The sequence below is a fragment of the Anser anser genome (assembly GCF_964211835.1).
Source record: "Anser anser genome assembly, chromosome: 2".
In the NCBI taxonomy this organism is placed as follows: Eukaryota; Metazoa; Chordata; class Aves; order Anseriformes; family Anatidae; genus Anser; species Anser anser.
Window position 1 is genome coordinate 49,391,846 of NC_139721.1, and position 18,068 is coordinate 49,409,913.

Genomic DNA, 18,068 nt, shown 5'->3' on the forward strand with positions numbered 1-18,068 from the left:
CATCTTTGTGAGTGCATAAAGAATTCTGCTGGCTATATCATCAGACATAAACAAGTATATAAAGCCCAAAAGGAAGACGACTGCTATAGTCAGCAACTAAAAATAATGAGAAAGAAGAAAGTAAGTCATAATGTTCTACATAAATCCTGTCACCCTCTACAGGAAAGTATATTTCAAAACTCAGCAATAGCCTGTATTCTTTTTCAATGTACAATTCACTAATCATAGAATGGTTTCAGTTGGAAAGGACCACCTAGTCCCAACCCTCCTGCCACAGGAGGCACAGGGAGTTTCAAGGATTACCAAGGATTAAGGGCCTCTCTCATTCACGGCAAAGGCAGACAAAACTTAGGGGCCAAATAGGACTTGATGGCTTCTTCATACACACATGAAATAATTATGCATTTCAAGGTTATACTTTTTCAGTACTGATCAATCTTCCTTTCACATAAAAAGCAGGCTAGTCCTTGGTGTCATATACACTGGTGAAACCCCATGGAGATCATTCATGTTTCATGATTACATGAGCAAGTCCTGTCATATGATGATAACATTAGCAAGAAATCACTATGAAGGGCAAAATGTGAAAAATCACTGTGAAGGGCAAAATCACTTTCGGATTTAAACAACACACATTGTGCAAGGTACTAAACAAAGATCCTCTGCAAAAGTACATTAGTTCTTCACCATTCTACTGTTTTTTACTATGCCAATTCCTTGCCAGCAGTGAAGCATACTCTGCTGCTGTGGACCTCCATAATAAAATAGTTTTCAAATCCTTAGATTATTAGTAAGACAGCTGTGCTAACTGAAGCTAAATCAAACAGTCAGACCAAGAAAAAAAGCCCACGAGAAAACAGACTACGTAATTATTTCCTACTGTAGAAACATGCATGGAATTAGTGCTTGGAGAATGAAAATACATGAGGATTTCACTGTAAGGAACAGAAGAGTCTCTTGCTCACTTAGCGTGGTGAACATTGTTTCAACCCCTGCAAAAACGGTACCTTAAAAGAATTAAAGTTTGCCTACTCAGGGGTCTGTCTGATGACATACATGCAGTCTGCAACCTTACCTTCACAGAAAGGGAAAGAGTGGTGGCCAGGTTGACAGCTGTCACACCGAAGTCCACGTACCCCTGAGTGACAAAGACACCTTCCACGAAAATCACAGACTTCAGGACGGGTACCCGCTGAGTTACATTCACACGCTGCAACCAAGTAAAGAATTTTCAGAGGCAGTCTCTGCAGAAGTGCTCTTTTATTATTACATAAATGAATAAATAAAAGACACTCCTCAATGATCAAGAGGACCAAACTCTTCTCCTCGCATTCATTTAGTTTCATAATAGCTTTTATTGATCGCCAGCATCAGTAAGAATTCAGTATTGAGGGAGATATAAAGGCAAATCTGTTAGAGAGAAAGAATCTGGCTTAAAGTAACTATTGCATTCAATGTCAGGGTTGAAGCACACTTAGTCTGCCCCCACTCAGGACAGACACATCAATATCAAGTGGTATGCCAACTACTGAAAGTAGCTCAAGTCTTTTTTAAGACTAAAATTAAACTATTTATGGTTTGGATTTACAGCCTCTGGAAGGAGCAGTTAATAAAATCAGCAGTACAGAGCTGATTAATTGAAATAATTTAAAAACAGTCAGTTTTCTGGTACTGATTAGAAAGGGCAGCTTGATACATGAAAGTGAGGTTGCAAACTAAAGTTAAACATAAATTTCCCCCAAAAAAGGATAAGTAACAGAAATGCTTCCATTGGTACTCTAAATTTCATCAGGAATAATATTATTAAATTCACTCTCAAACTGCAATCCAACAGCTGCATCACAAAATAGACAGCAATCAATGTAATAGAGGCATTTTTAGATAGGAATCACTCCTCATCAAGTTTTTCTTTTTTGACTTCTGTGAGTTTTGGAAGATTCCCTTATAAACACATCTCCATGGCAAAAGAATTTCATAACTCTGAATAAAGCTTGGATTTTTGGATATGCTTGCTGAAAGGGAATGTTTGGCTTACTCTGGCAGTCATGAAAAAAAAAAAAAAGCAATTGCACAGGTATCCCAGGAAAAACCCTGAAATCCAGTTTGACATCTGCAATGTCCTGTATTTCCATTACAGTCACTACCAAGAACTCCTGTGCCATGGAACTGGCGTGCTGAAGAGCACATTTGTAAAGAAAACATTTGCAGTATTACAATCTTAGAGTTGGCATTTCACTTGGAAGCTAAATGTTGGCATTTACCCTGGGGCTCAGTCTCCAAGAGTAAAAGAAACTATGGAACTTACGCAGACACTGGGGGCCAAAATACCCTGGTTTGCAGCCACCTTCTAGTTATTACAGGAAATAAAAGAAAGAAAGGAACAAATGTTAGTGCACGAAACCAAGCAACTCCTTGTATTTTTTGCAGTGAAAAACAGATCAGTACTTAGTAATTATTAATCTTGAATCACCAAAACTATTCATATGACCCTTATGTGCAAATCTCATTAAAAAAAAATATATTGTAATTGTGTGTTTAGTTTGCCAGAACTAACTTACAACTTCTAGACACAGAAGCTTCCATTTAGAGATACCTGCCTTTCCTAAGCCTTCAGATTGAGGTGTTACTTGTTGAAAATGTAAGTAGCTTAAGATCTGTTTACTCCTGATTATATTTACTTATTTTATCATTGCATTTTTTTTCTTCTTCATTTTAAAACTATGCGAGAGAAGAAAACATGCAACAGAGCATACCCAGAGGCCTACCAGGGCAATTATTTTTGATGCTGTATAAACAAGATGATGATTGGCTACAGGAGACTAAAGTTTTGTAGGCTGTAACAGCAACTGCATACACTTTCAAGCAAACAATTAGAACTTGTAGATACATAAATGGATGTGCACTGTCTACTTATATCTAAGCGCCTGCTACATTCACAGAAGAAAACACTTTCATTTGCCAGCATACACTCCAGTTCTATTAAACTAATAAAAAATAAAGGGGAAACACATTGTTTCTAGGATATGACAAAGGTTGCTAGATTTTTTAAAGTTATTAATCCCAAAGTACATTACTAGTATGTATTAGATTTAGCATTGGCTGTGAGATGTCTCAGTTCTGCAGTATAATGATATATACTAAAAAACGAAAGCCCACCAAGGGAATCATTTTATGTATTTCAGACAGCTTTGCAGTGGGATAAATAAGAAATATGTAGCCCTCTTAGAAATTCAAGTTCTTCATGACGTACAATTCGCCAGGTGCAAGAGGCCAGTCCATAAACAGAGAGCAATTAGCCTTAAGAAAGAGATTTACACTGCAAAGCAGCTGACAAGTTGTACGTGTCAGAAAGCCTTGATGGATCTGTTCACAAGCATCAAACGAGATGGTCAGCTTCTTCTGCAGATGTTTGCCAGAGGCTCAAACTTATTTTGATCCATAACTCTTTCTGGAAGTATCCCACTAAACTGTGTAATATGAACAAGACTATAAGATGAACTTCTGGTAAGAACAAAGGCTCTCTGAAAGATAAATACCAGCACTGTCAAAAGTACTACATAAATCTCCATGAATGAAATCACACTGCTAAAATAGTGAAAAGTAGTGACACAGGGAAAAAAAAAGTGGTAGAAAAAAAAACAAAAAGAACTTGCCTATTATGTCACCAGCTATAGCATCACTTGGATTTGGAGAAGTAAAAGGATATACAGGAATACCTTTAAAACAAAAGAAATGATAAGGTATATTTGAAATAGACACATATATTTCACTAAAAATCATGACAGATCATGAAGCTCTGTCCTGTCAATACAAAGAGCATGATTAATTAATTAATTTTAAATTAATCAATGCCATTAGATTTCATCCTATTACCATTTTCAGTAAATGGAAGCACTCAGCATTTCTGTCACATCATTTTTCTCTTGTGTTTATTTTCTTTGGATCTACTAACACCTTTCCCTCAATCACTTAAAAAATCTGAAACAAACTGTAACCCTTCCTTCATGGCTGACGGCTTTATACTCTGCCAGGAGGGTCTTTCCAGCATTACACTGGCACTGTTTTAGAATTATTTTTAATTATTTTAGAATCTTCTGAAATGCCACAAACTTGGTTTATTAGGCATACAAGTTCCAAATCCTTGGAGGCCTCAAGGAAAACACACAACCACTTTCTCCCCCATCTCTCACTAGTCATGTTCTACTTCTTAGTCCAAGTGAGTTATAGGCTCCAGCTAGACTCTCTGAATGCCTTAAATGAATTCAGAATTCTGAATATGAAACACAATATGTTTTGTAAAGTAAACCACACTATCTTCAGTGTTACGACAACTGATTTATTGGAACGTGTATGCTTGAGAATCTGAAACGCCAGATGTTCAAATCAAACAGTTCAACCAAACCAACTGTAATTAAAACAGCTAACTCTTTAAAGCATGTTTAAAATTCTGGAGAACAGACATTTCTATTTGTATACTTACGGATACAAAATGGAAAACTATAGAAACCATCAGCACAGCGTTCACAGCTTTCTCCCTGGAAATTCTGCTTACAGAAACAGCGGCCAGAGCCTTCTTCACAGCCCTCTGCATGCTCTGAGTTACAACTGCAGGCTAAGCAAGTATGATAAAATAAGCACTTTTGGAAAAGATTTGTCTTCTATAGCAGTGCACAATGGCATTATGATGTCATTTGCAATTGTGAATGTGTCATTATTTAAAGAATTAACATTCGCATTCTGTTTCATATTTTCTGAGTACTCTAGATCACAGAATTAATCTTTATGGTATCCCTTAGAAGTAAGATCTATACCATTTTCTTAGACTGTTTAATTTTATTTTTTTTTAATTCAGAACACTGCACGTTATTGCTCCACAGCACTGCAGCATCTGTCCTTTCTGTGGCTTCTGCTCCTCTCTCTCCATAGTCTAGGCGGAGCACCATGCTCTTGTACACCTTCCCTTATGCACCACATATGACATTATGGCAGCATTCCCACAGCTCTGCTGACCTCCCATTCATTTCAATACCCAAACACAACAAACCATAGCTTCCTCCTACTTGTCACAAAGTTCCGTCAGCCTGTTTGTAATTTAGTCCTTAGTTCTTACCTACACTCACTTCATCTTTTTTAAATGCTATATCTCTCATCATCTTATTGCATTATTATTGCAGATGCTAGGTTGAGCACTAGATAGATTAGGAGTAGTGACCCTTATCACCTTTGGAGCTATACAATAATATTTTCAAGCGACCAATAGCCAAAAGATACTTTATATGTATGTCAGAGAACTAAGAGAAGCAGGGTCATGAGGATATGAGCTGAGAGCGGTTTCTCAGAGGTTATGCCAGCTCACTGTGGGGTGTGTAGCTGGTCCTACCGCCTCATCAGCCTTTTATGGCTTACTTCCTCCTATTGCCCTACTACTAGTCTGAAGCTTTAAGTTCATATGACACATACACTGAGAAGATTATCATTAAAAGAGTCGAAAGCAACACAGGAAGACGTTTGCAGTTGTTTTCCAACATCTTTTGGACATTTTTTTCTTTACTATGAGATGCCAAATAGAGAAGGACTTACGTATACAGCCATCAGGAGCTCTTGCTGGAACACCATATGGACGGTAATAACCTTTTGCACACTTCTCACAGTTAATACCAGCTGTATTATGCTGTGCAAAATAAAACAAAAGGAGAATATAAGATAAAAAGGGGAACTTGGAAGGAGAATTAAGAAACAATAACATCCTTAACACTGTCTCTATACACAACTGCAATAAAGACATCTGTCATTTGGTGTTCTTTAACAACGTACAGCTTCCTAAATCACAGTATTCTTACATAAAGTAGCTGAATTTTAACTTTAAAACATTATGAAAAAGAGCTATTTAACAAAAAATTAATTTAATTCTAGGAATAAAATTCCCTTTTACACTACCACCAGATATTCGTTTATTTTTATACAGCTTTCTTATTACTATGCGTACATCATTCAGACAACTGCATCATTAATTTTTCCTCATATTGTCTATTACTTCTTGAACATCCTTTATCCAAAATCAGCAATATCAAGATAAACCAAAATCTGATCAGTCTACAGGAAACAAAAGAAAAAAACACAAAACAGATCTACCATTAGAAAAACATACTACAAAACATCTCTGTAAACTTGTTTTAGACACACAGAAAAACCATCATAAGTAAATTAACCACAGCAAAAATACATATATCTCCTGTGAACAACGACCTAAGTGTATTTCAGCTCTTGCACTAAAGCTCTCTCTTGGGGTGAGGGTGGCAGGAGCATGCAGCGGTGATGGCATGCAGAAGTTGAGCTGTCACAAGGCATTCTCGTGGGCCCATTTGTGTCATAAGCAGGGAACCAGAAATGGGGGTAAACTCTGCCCTGGAACAACAAAAGCAGCAAGCACCTGCCCCCAGCTCCCACTTGCTGTTCACTTCCTTCTTAGGGAGTGTTGCAACATAGGGCTGCAAAGAGGGACCCAGGACTTAATGGGGCAGCTGCCAGGGCAGTTCATTAGCAGGGCACCCAGGACGTTGCTGTTTGTGGTTGGTGTTCTCCATTTGTGCAATAGTTCTGGGTTCTGCTTCCAGCTCTGCCAGGAGCTTCCTCTAACATCTTCAGATCTGAACTACTGCTGAGGAAGGCTAATGCCAGATTAGGGGAGGTGATGCTCACATCACACAGCAGATGGAGATACAGTATTTGTTGTAGCACTTAGACCACAGAGTGGCCCAGCAACTCTGCTCAGGACTGTAGGACTCCTCTCAGAGTTGCAGGATGCCACTGTCCAGGTATGGGGCTGCAGAGAGTGTCTGGACTTCTCCCTGGTGCTGGGGCAGGTGATAAACCTGTGCAGAGCTTGTGGATAAGGATCAGAGGATGGCCCAGCCCAGCTGATGCTGCAGTAGATGTCTGTTACAGAGAGCCTGAACAAAAAGGCAGATGAAGCCTTCTTTAAGCAGCTAGAGAGCGCCCTGCAATCACAGGCATTGGTACTCATGGATGACTTTAACCATCCCAATATCATCTGGAAGGGCAATGCAGCTGGGTGCAGGCAACCCAGAAGTTAGTTTGAACACATCAAAGGCAATTTTGGGATGCAAGGACTCATGAGCCACTTACAGATACTCTGTTCAAAGTGACACCGACAAACAAGGAAGAACTGATAGAAGATGTCAGGCTGAGGGGCAGCCTTGGCTGCAGCAACCATGAGACTGAATTTTAAAATCCTTAAACAAGTAAGCAAGACAAATAGCAGAATTACAATCTTGGGCTTCAGAAAAGCAGATTTGGGCTTGTTCAGGTATCTGCTTGGTAAGATCCTATGTGAAACTGCACTGGAAGGGAAAGGAGTCCAGAAGAGCTAGTTTACTTTCAAGGACAGCCTCCTTAGCACAAGAATTGCCCTTTCCAATATGCAGGAAGTCAAGCAATGAAGGCAGAAGGCCAGCATGAATAAATACTGAGCTCCTGATTGATCTCAAACTAAAAAAAACTACAGAGAAGCTGCAAGTAGGGACAAGCTACCTGGGAGCAATACAAAGACATTGCCCATATGTGTAATAATGGAGTTAGAAAAGCCAAAGGTCAGCTGGAGTTAAAATTAGCAAGAGAGGTAAGAGCAACAAGAGTGGTTTCTCAGAGGTGTACAGTAATAGGACAAGAAGCAACAGACACAGATTGGAACATGGTAAATTCCAATTAAATATTACGGGGAAAAACATTATCATGAGGGTGGTCAAACACTGAAGCAGGTTGCCATCAGTGGTTGTGGGATCTCCAGCCTTGGCGATGCTCTAGGCTTGACTGGACAAGTCCCTGAGCAACCTGATCTAATTAGACCTGCTTTGTGCAGGGCGTTGGACTACGTGATTTCCAGAGCTTCTTTCCAACCTAAATTATGCTGTGATTCTATGTTTATTCTCTCTCCTGAAGCTGTGAAATGGTTAAAATAAGATAGACTGTGGAAAATACAATACTCAATACTATTACTGTCTGACACATTCAATACTCATTCAAGCATCCATTTCTTCTGCTTTTTTTTTTCCCCTGACATAAGCAGGAAAAGTAAATTAAAATCCATGTACTTTGCTGATGAAAAAAATGCTATAATTAGATTTATGGAAAACTCATTTAATTTGGCATAACTTCTACAAAATTAGGTTACAAACAACTAATATCAGTCACATAACCATAGACTCGTAGACTTACAGATTTAGATTAATTTCTTGGGTTTTTTTTTTGTATCCTAGAAGCAATTTAAGAAAAATGCTCTTTCATGAACAAAGAACTGACAGAAAGGACCAACATGATAAATCTGACCAGACTGCACGAACAATTTCTGCACAGAAATATCAATTGGAAGACAAAGAGCATTTCTTTCACTCATGCTAGTAAAAATAATTCTCTCTTCTGACTGCTTCTTGGACAATATCTTATTATACTGTGGCAATAAGATGAAAAACACACCCTATACATTTTACTGGACATACCCTTTTTTGTTGCTTAAATACAGCTATATTTTAAATGCACAGCATGGTAACATACAAATCATTATATGCAGGTGTCATAGGAGCATAGGCTTGATGACAATTTTCCCTCTGAATTACATTCTGGTCAGCTGTTTGTTATTGGACAGACCTGACAACAACAGGAAGACAGTCTTTTAAATCGGTATTTAACTGTATTTAACCCTGAAATTATTGAAACAACGACTAATTTAGATTGGAAGAGACCTCAGGAGGTCAGGTGGTCCAATCTCACTCAAAGCAGAGATATCTCCAAGATCAGATAAAGTTCTTTAGAGTCTTGTATGATCTTTCCTGAAAGTAATTAGTCATAGTAGTATAAAAATTCCTTATGATGAGAGACATTCCTTCTCTTTACAATAATATATTAGTCATAGTGACATACAGTGTAAAGTCTCTGACTCCAAATTTACATTTGTTGATTCAAACCAACTGAGTCTCTAGGATTGTTAAGGGGCTGAAGCACATGACATGTAAGGAGAAACTCAGGAAATGGCTTTGGTTGACTTGGAGAAGAGATGTTTAAGGAAGGTGGGTACCTAGTAGCAATTTTCTACTACCCAAGAGTGGGTTACAGAGAAGACAGAGACAAGCCTTCTCCGACATGCACAGCAGGACAAAAGCCAATTGTCACAAGATGCAACTGGGGAAATTCCCACTGAACAGTAGCAAAAATCTCTTTACCATGAAAGTAATTAAGTGCTGTAATAAATTACCCAGAGACTGAGTAATCTCCACGCTTGGAAATTTTCAGAAATCAGTTGGATGTTTCTTTGTGCAAACTGATACAACTTTGCACCTATTCATGCTTTGAGTGGAGCACTAGTCTAGATGACTTCCAGAGGTCCGTTCTAAGATTCCATATGTTTTCAATAGCAAAAATTTCCTTCTTGGTATAGCCTATGCCCTCCTTAGTCTTTCTGGTGAGGCAGAGCTCTCTGTGTTTTGCTTCAGTAAAGAACCAGCTGGACTGAGTCGATGTTTTATTTAGGAAATTTTACTTCCCTTTATTAAGCAGGGAAACGTCAGAGTTCATAACAGGAAAGGGGATTTTCATAGTTCATTTAATTGTTGTATTGTGTGGCTTTATTTGAATCACACAGGACTGAGTGTAAATATAATTTATGTATCATTTGTTTATTAACACGCAATGTTGTATGATGCAAATTACTTTCAGACACTTTTTTTCCCTGCTTTTGAGTACAAGTAGCAATACCAGAGGAATGGAGCTATCTAGACTGGTCAGCCTCCAAACTGTCAGTGTGGGCACAGTGACACTACAGTATCCCTTCTTCAAATGCCATTTATTTAAACAAACCAAAACCTTTTTACCTGGCAGTTAATGCAGACACCTCCACCTTCATAATGCCCATGAATGTTTAAGCTTTCTCGACGCTGATCAACGTCAGCATCATAGTAGCAGTCAGTGGCATGTCCATAGCAATTGCAGGCTGAAAAAGTTAATATTCCAAGTCAGCTTTCATTGTGATGCTGGAATTTAGAAATGTAGCAGAGGTGAAAAAGAAACCTAGAGTATTTATTTATACATACACTCATGTATTTGGAGTGTTCTCAAGTGCACATATTTACTTACCAGCAACTAGATTTTCACACCAGAAACCTGGGAAGATCATCTAGACATGAGGAAAACATGTACTGCTAGGTTTGTCAGAAGAGTCAACAGTTGTACCATTTCAAAACCATATATTTATACATCAAAGCAGAACTAGGAAGCTCCAGAAGAGTAGTTTCAGCAGTTTTTTTAAAAATAATGAAAAATATGTTCAAATGCTTTTTCTATTTTTGCACATCCAAAAATACATCCGGGCTGAAGCTGTGTGCACTGAAACTTTGTTTCAAATAAACAGTTACAGATAAGATATACATATTTGTGTATACGAAATTTTACGAAAGAAAAAAAAAAAAGCTGAAAGCAAAAAAGGCTTCCGTAAACACGTGGTGCTAGGTGAGTTTTAATTATAAGTGTTCCAGCACTCCAGGGAAACCCTCCTACAAAATTCCTAAAGTTACAACTTTATAAAGCTATGACTTCACACTTGGGAAATCCTTCCTTCATCTGGACCAGGGAATAAGATACTCTGGAAGGCAATGGATTCCTGAAAGCATGTCAAAACAAAAGATAAGAGCCCTGGCCCTACTTTCTTCATGATGTGGGAAGTATTTCCTTCCAATGTCACTACCAAATGCTCTTCAAATTACCTAGCACAATGGAGAGCACAACTGAGGGAAAACTGATTCTCTATGCCTTGCTATGGGATCATACAAAGAAGGAAAACTGGACCGTTTTGCATATCTCCTCTAGGTCTTTACATCTGAAAATCTTTGGATAAGGAAGCCTTCCCATATAAACTATCAACAGCACAGCTAAGGAAAGCTGTGGTCTATTGTCAGATTGCCTCATGGTCTGCTGCCAGGAGCCAGATAGGTCAAGAGCCAGGTTTTCTGGCTGGGTTTCAATAGCTTCTGAAGATCTTTGAGGGTTTTAAATTCCCCAAAATCTTCAAGGAAAACAAAACATTAAAAAATATATGTATTATTGATTCAAGATACTGAGTCAAAAAAAATGGAAGAAGGTAACAGGCAAAAAGATTGCTGGGAGTGATAGAGCAGAACAAAGATCTGATATTTTTGTTCACCCTCAGCCCAGCTGCTGGACAAAATGAGGATCCGTGCACATAAGTGAGTATTTCCCTTTCTCTACACTGCAAACAAAAGCTCCTTGGCTCTAGGGCCAAAACCTCTGTGAGCTACATATAGCTCACAAGTATGCCTATTAACAGTGATGGGAAATTATTTTGTCTGGTCCAAGTAACAGCATTTTCTCTTACAGGTGAACAGAAAACCCTTCTACCTCACAAAGTGTTTTCTTACAGCTCTGAGCCATTTGCTGACCTCCACTGCTCTAGAAAACTCAGAGCAAAAGATTGGCCCTATCTCTATCAGCTCCCACCGACCTCTTTCAAGCAGTTTCCCCACAGGGACCTCAGGCTGCTGGAAAGCTTAATGAGGCTGCTTTAATTCCTCCACTACTGGCTTCCAGGAGAAGAGGCCTGCACCTGGCCAACACTTTCAACAAATCACCTTAAACAGCTAGAAGCAATCCAAACTGAAAAGGGTATTTTTTCAGAGGTAGTTAGAAGCTAAGTTGTCTTGGCTCCAAATCTTGTAGATGATCTTTTATAAATTCATTCTTTTAAGAACATGACATTATTTATGCTCTTTGTCTCTCTCTCCCTGGCAGAAAGTATTTTTCTTTCAAAGAGGGGAATTCAAATGAGGTTTCAAATATTGTCCAAAAATTGAGTCCCAACACGCTTATCTCCGATCAAATGTTTTAATCATCTTTTTTTCCCCCCCAACACTCTTAGTGCTGCACTTTTGATTAAACAAGCAGTCTATTTATTCCTCAAACTAATTTTAAAGGTACATCTATTTGGCTTTCAGATAAGGTTCCCTTGTTAACCGTTTGTACCCACTGGCTACACTACTCTCAGGAAAGGCAGACAAGTTAAATTAGGCCAGACACAAAGGAGTCTGGAGGCTGCCAACACATTTGCTCAGAAAAGTCTGTGCATGGAGATGGCTAACACAGCCGCTGTTTTCTGACAGAAGGATGCAAAACACCCATGTGGGACATTACGTACCCCTTAGGAAAAAGAGGGTCCACGTGGTCGATCTTACAATATTACCTTTTCTTTAAGAGTGAAATACGGGGAAGGTAGAAGAAAGGTCAAGGGGCTTCTTCAGCTTGACTATTCAGTCTGTGGGTCTAAAGCACGTGTGTGGATCAGACTCCCCACCAGGAAAACGAGTGCAGCAGACACCTGTCAGCAGTGGCAGCCTTGAACAACCTCCCATAACAGCATTCAGATGACAGGAAGCTCAGACGACCCCGCTTATGGGTCCAAGGCAGGAAAGGCAGTAGAGCTGCATTGATTAATGGCTAACATGTGACAAGGCTAAGGCAGGACTCCACTGCTGAAAGGATTTTTCAGACCAAACATGGTTCACAGTTATTAGATTGTAAATTCAAGAATGTCTGGAGAGATGACATTTCACATTGGTTCCTGAAACACTGGAGCATGCTTAATTCCCAAAAAACAGATTTGCTTCTAAAAATCTGCTTTATGACGCAGACTTTTGAACTGGGTTCCTTTAAAACATCAAGGATGCAGTAACTACAATGACATGAACAATGAATAACTCAGCTCCTCTTCCCAATGAAAGATCGCAAAGACTAAGTTGTTACTTCTTACAACTCCCAGTTGCAAATTATTACTAAATACTTCTCTGTTTCTTAAGGTGAGCTGACTGTATCTTGCAGTACTGCACTAAGTACTCCTCATTCCCTCCAGTAACAAACAAACAAAAAAAAGCCATATAGCTAAACACACAGTCCCTCCCCTTCTGCTGACAGTACATGAAATCCAGAAGTCAGACCAAGAGTTCTCCCTTGATACCACTTAGAGTGGCTTGTTTGAAAGTTTAATCTATGCAGTCTCTACATTCTCAATACAAATAGGTCAAGGGGAAGCAACTTCCAAGATGCCTGTAATCTCTGCTCTGCTAGGGAGCACCCACAATTTGTCAGCAGGCAGCTATGACTGGGGAGAGATGTTCACTCAACATGCTACAGGAAGGTTTCCACTTTTCTCAAGCAATATTCTGACATCTGTGATTATTTTCATTGTTTAATGAGATGAGAGAAAAAAATAACATTCACTGCATCATTTAGTCTGTGTTACCGTACAGAAAGAATCTTCTCAGTTAAAAAAAGAGGTGTCAAAGCCTAATCTGTTAGTTACGGTCCATGAACATTGCACTATGGCTAATTTTCACCCACTTGTCAAAGTCCCTTTTAAACTCATGTATTTTTAACTACTCACGTTCACATATATTTGTGTTCCCAGCTGTTGCAGGTTGCCACTGTTTTTGATTATATCCAGGACAGCAGTGGTCACAGGTTTCCCCACAAGTGTTATGCTGACATTCACACTGAAACCTACAGAAATAAAAGCTTCTTAGTCTACTGAAACTGGATTTAAACATTTTTTTTCTTAATTTTATTGCATCCCAAAACTTACACATAACGTGAAAAGGACAGGACATAAGTTCATGTGTAGAGAGGTCAAATAGTGATACTAGAATGTTTTAGAACTTCCCTAAAATTATTCATGATCAGTTACTTCAATCATACAATTATGAGCTTATTAGCACAAATGAGTTATAGAGAACATTTAGAACTGAATTCATTAGACTGGATTATGAAACTTTATGCTAGAATATTAAATCAAACTGATACATAACAGCTTACAATGTATCCTATTTTAGCTTCATTCCAAAGCTAAAGCTTGTTGACCTACAGCAAATCAAAATATTTATCATCTTTCTACGCATGCCTTCATCATTCTTCAGCTATGCTTTGCTTACAATAATTTTATTACTGTCTTTATGGAACCCTGATGATAACTTCATCTTGTTACATTTAAAATAGTTCACATTAATCGTTAAGAAAACATAGTCCATATTTATTTTTATTTAGCTGAATAGCCTCCATAACGGCAGACTCTCATTATGGGCTAGGTCTTACTATCATGCATAGTAACAGAGCCCCAGGAATAACAAGCAGACCTTGAGACTGGAGAGGCTTTTTCCAGCATTCCTCCGTTATCTGTGTAGCCTAATAACCAAGGGGCAATCTAATTTTCAAGTATAACCATTCTATTCTAGTAGATTTCACCTGTTCTGCACTTACTTTTCTCCAGCATATACATCTGGAATGGAGGCACCCATTTGCCCAGTAACTCTTCAGTAGAAACCAATTGAAAATATCACATTATTCTATCAGTTTATTTCAATGCCATCATAGTTAAGAGCAAGAGCTGTTTTAAACCGGGGTCTTAAAACGTGTTTTGAATGGCCTGAATGCTCAGTCATTTTCCTAGAACAGACGAGCCATAGAGCTTGATCTAATTCCTTGTGAAATCAACATGGATATCATAAATTTCATAGGGAAATGGAACTTTCCTATAGATTTCAGGTAAGTGTGTGACCAGTCACTATCCCTTTTTAATTCAAGCTCGTTCATAGAAAGTAACATTTGTAAATGAAGGGTAAGATAATATATTCATTCATTAAAATTAACATCCTCCTGCTGCAAAGTTACTGAAATAACATTGATGTTTGCTAATAGCTCATGTGACAATGATAAGAACACACTCAATTACAGAATGTAAAGATAATTGTAAAATATCTCAGATCTACTGCAGATACAGAATGAATGCTTCTGCAACTATTTTTCTAAACAAATATTAGAGCCAAATGTCCAAAGGACCTAGACAAATAGCAAGCAGTCCCAAGTTCTGCTCCTACAAACTATTCAAGCAAAAAATACAGGCTGAGTTCTACTAACTTTATGGCTGTCTTCCTCATTAAAATACTAAGAATATGATACCAAAAGTCATGTTTTTTTCTTGTAAGTATCTTAATCGTCAATTCAGCTACAAGGAATTATCATCCCACTGACAACAGGATATAGTTCATTCAATTTCTGGTTTTATTTTTCTTTCTAGTAATATTCACAAGCATTAGATCTCATCTGAGTTCAGTTATAATGCTCTATATCTCCAGAAAGTTCACTAACTTTGTTCTTGAGTTGGCCTTCTAATTCCTGCTGTTGGGAAGTGATATCATACCATGTTTTCCAAAAGGAATTAAAGAATTTTAATGAATTATTAAAACTTACAAGCTCTTATTTCAGCTAAAATCTAAATAGAAGACCTTTTCATTATTGTATTTCACACAATAGCTCTTGATATGTTTTCATGTTGATCATTAGCAGATTCTCATTTTTTAAATACAATAAAAAATTCTTGTGAGACTACATTCTATAATAAAAAAGCTCATTTGAAAACGTTTGTGGACTGTTTTTTTTTCCTGACATTAAATTAATGTGATGCTCACTTTACTTACTGGTATTGGTTTTCAGCACTTTTTGCGTTACATACTTCAGCATGGCCATGGCAAACACATCGACCACCAACACTGATGTCCTTTATACTGTAGTAATACTGTGGAAGAATCACAAGAAATATGTATAGATTTTTTCTTACTTGTATTATGGCAGAAATAGCAACTTCAGTTATTTCTACATGGTTATATCTTGATTATGAGAATTTTAAAGGCATGACCTTACAGAAGGCCAAAGTCAGGCAACCAATAGTCAAACCTGTACTTATGTCATGTCTCAGTATGAGTCCCAGCAAATCAAAGCCAATACTCACGGGATGCCTGATATCAACAGAACACAATTTTGGGCTTGTGTGCCTCAAACCAAACACATACTGCTGTAGCTTTCCATTCCCCAGCAGCTACAAAGCCACCAGTGCCCAAGCTTGTTCAAAGCCAGCTTGACTATGGAGATGTACAGACACAACATCAGTTTGGGAGACCGTGGTCTGGTCAACAAGTAGGACACACTGGTAGGAGCAGTACAGTTTCCCCATTCAGTCACACAAGGTCACTAAACACTAGAAACCGACAGATCGGTGGCTCAGATAAAATCACCGTGACTCAAGCTGGATTTGAACCTGTGACCTGAAGCTGAACCATTTTGTATCTCACTCTGATGCCTTGCAGGCATCCAGGCAACAGAAGATAAAAATTTAATCAGTTCAACTCATCAAAAAATCTCAGCAGAGTATACATATCAATAGTAACTTCTGCGTACATTCCTGTAGCTCAGAAGTTGTTTCCTTGCCTCCTTAGTGCACCAGGCAGAACAGAAAGCTGGTTGTAATTCTTGATCTCTATGCACCCCCAAAGACAGTTAAAGGGCCAGAGAAAATGCCACTGGAGGACAAAGAGAAAAAGGGTCAGAACGTTTTGCAGTTTTGTCTCCTGTGCTTACTCATTCACAATATAGCCCCTCTAGGTGGTATAAACACTCTCTTATGTAGGTGAAGTTGGCTGGCACAGATGAGATGCTTTTCCAAGGCAGAGAGCTTTTGAAAACCTCTCTCTCTGGCTTCTGTAAAGCTACTTTGCTCTAGGCAGGAGAAGAGCAGTGAGTAGGTGGGATATATAGACTAGGAAATAAGATCTGTATTATTTTTCACTTTCTGAACAATCTCTACTCAAACATACTTACTAATTTTTAACTGTGCCTACCATTTTCTTATTGTAAACAAAACCTGTGCTTTCAGTATTTTCAGCACAGCTAGAAGTGACCCTTTTGACTCCTGCCATCATACTTGACTGCTGTTTGTTTTTTTTTTAATATAGTAAGACTGTCGATAGTTACGTGCAGCTTTGCAGAACTATGCCGTACTACAAACAGTAATAGTCCTGTTATTGGTTAGTAAAAAGTAAAATTAATAACAGGCCAAAACAATTAATAGGCCAAATTGCCACAGTTTAGACATAAAACATTCCGTATATAATTCAATATGTCATGAACTCAAGCCATTAACAGAAGTCAGGCAGTTACTTGGACAGGAGAACAGAACTCGTCTGGTTTTCATCTGTTTCTCTAATAAGTTTAACACACAGACTTTCCTTAAGAATATTAACTCCTTCCTAGACTTTGTAGGTCTCTACAATGAAAATGTGTGTTCTCTTTTAATAATTCAATAAAACACTTGTTGTTTTATTCAACTGTCCTACATCCCATGGCAATAACATCAGAACTTTCTTACATTAAAGCTATGCTGCTTGGCAAGTGAAGTAAATACTTGTTTTACATCTGCCTGTGAGCAACATCTTAACATTTACTTAAGACAATAAAGGTACTTAATGAGAGTGCTATCAAGTAACTGGAACTGTTTCATGATTTTCGATGCAGAAACCCACACACTTCTGTAGTGCCTCACCCCAGGGTTTCCTCCAATTGTTACTGAATCTTCATTTGAAATAAAAAGGTCAAAAATAACAATACCATGTGAAGCTTTCAATCTCTCTCTATGCACCATTCCCCTGAGGGATCCAGATTTCCTTATATTTCCCCACTAAATGAGAGCGGGACTTTGGGTTTCAAACCCCAGGATAGCCCAAAGTCCACTAAAAACACCCATGTATCTCAAACAATATGTCTACAGATAGTAACTTTTGAGTAGGCCCTTTGATTCCTACTCCTTCAGAAACTCAAGTACCATTTTCTAAAATCTCTCTTTGAATAAATAAGGGAAAGCAGTGTAAAATAAGGCTGATGAGACAGCTCAGATTTCCGCATTGGCTCCTTATAGCTCCCATGATGCACTCAACTTCCTTTAATATTCAAAGTCAGTGAAAGAAGATAGCCTGTTACAAAATCATTACTTCCCCTCCATAACTACCTGCTATCCCAGTTACCTGCTCATGTCAAACAGACCTGGAGAAAATATAGGGATTTACAGGTAGGTCATTGTAAATACTGATTGTTGCAAACTTAAATTATTCAGATCATTTTTGGTCTCTAACATGCTGAATATAGCTGCTGAATATACCTCTGTGAAAACA

At 38.2% G+C, this 18,068-nt stretch overlaps 1 protein-coding gene across 3 annotated transcripts in view; it reads right to left on the bottom strand.

Moving 5' to 3' along the window:
• Positions 1–18,068, bottom strand: part of LAMA3 (laminin subunit alpha 3) — a 114,820-nt gene that overhangs the window by 80,368 nt on the left and 16,384 nt on the right. For 2 of the 3 annotated variants that reach the window (XM_083824226.1, XM_083824224.1), the window contains exons 6-13: positions 15,546–15,643; positions 13,460–13,575; positions 9,885–10,003; positions 5,581–5,671; positions 4,481–4,612; positions 3,654–3,716; positions 2,306–2,347; positions 1,076–1,210 (exon numbers count right to left, since the gene is read on the bottom strand). In XM_083824226.1, the coding sequence (XP_083680352.1) occupies positions 1,076–1,210; positions 2,306–2,347; positions 3,654–3,716; positions 4,481–4,612; positions 5,581–5,671; positions 9,885–10,003; positions 13,460–13,575; positions 15,546–15,643 (796 nt within the window). The remainder of the gene's footprint in view (positions 1–1,075; positions 1,211–2,305; positions 2,348–3,653; positions 3,717–4,480; positions 4,613–5,580; positions 5,672–9,884; positions 10,004–13,459; positions 13,576–15,545; positions 15,644–18,068) is intronic. The other variant, XM_083824225.1, reaches the window with a different exon arrangement.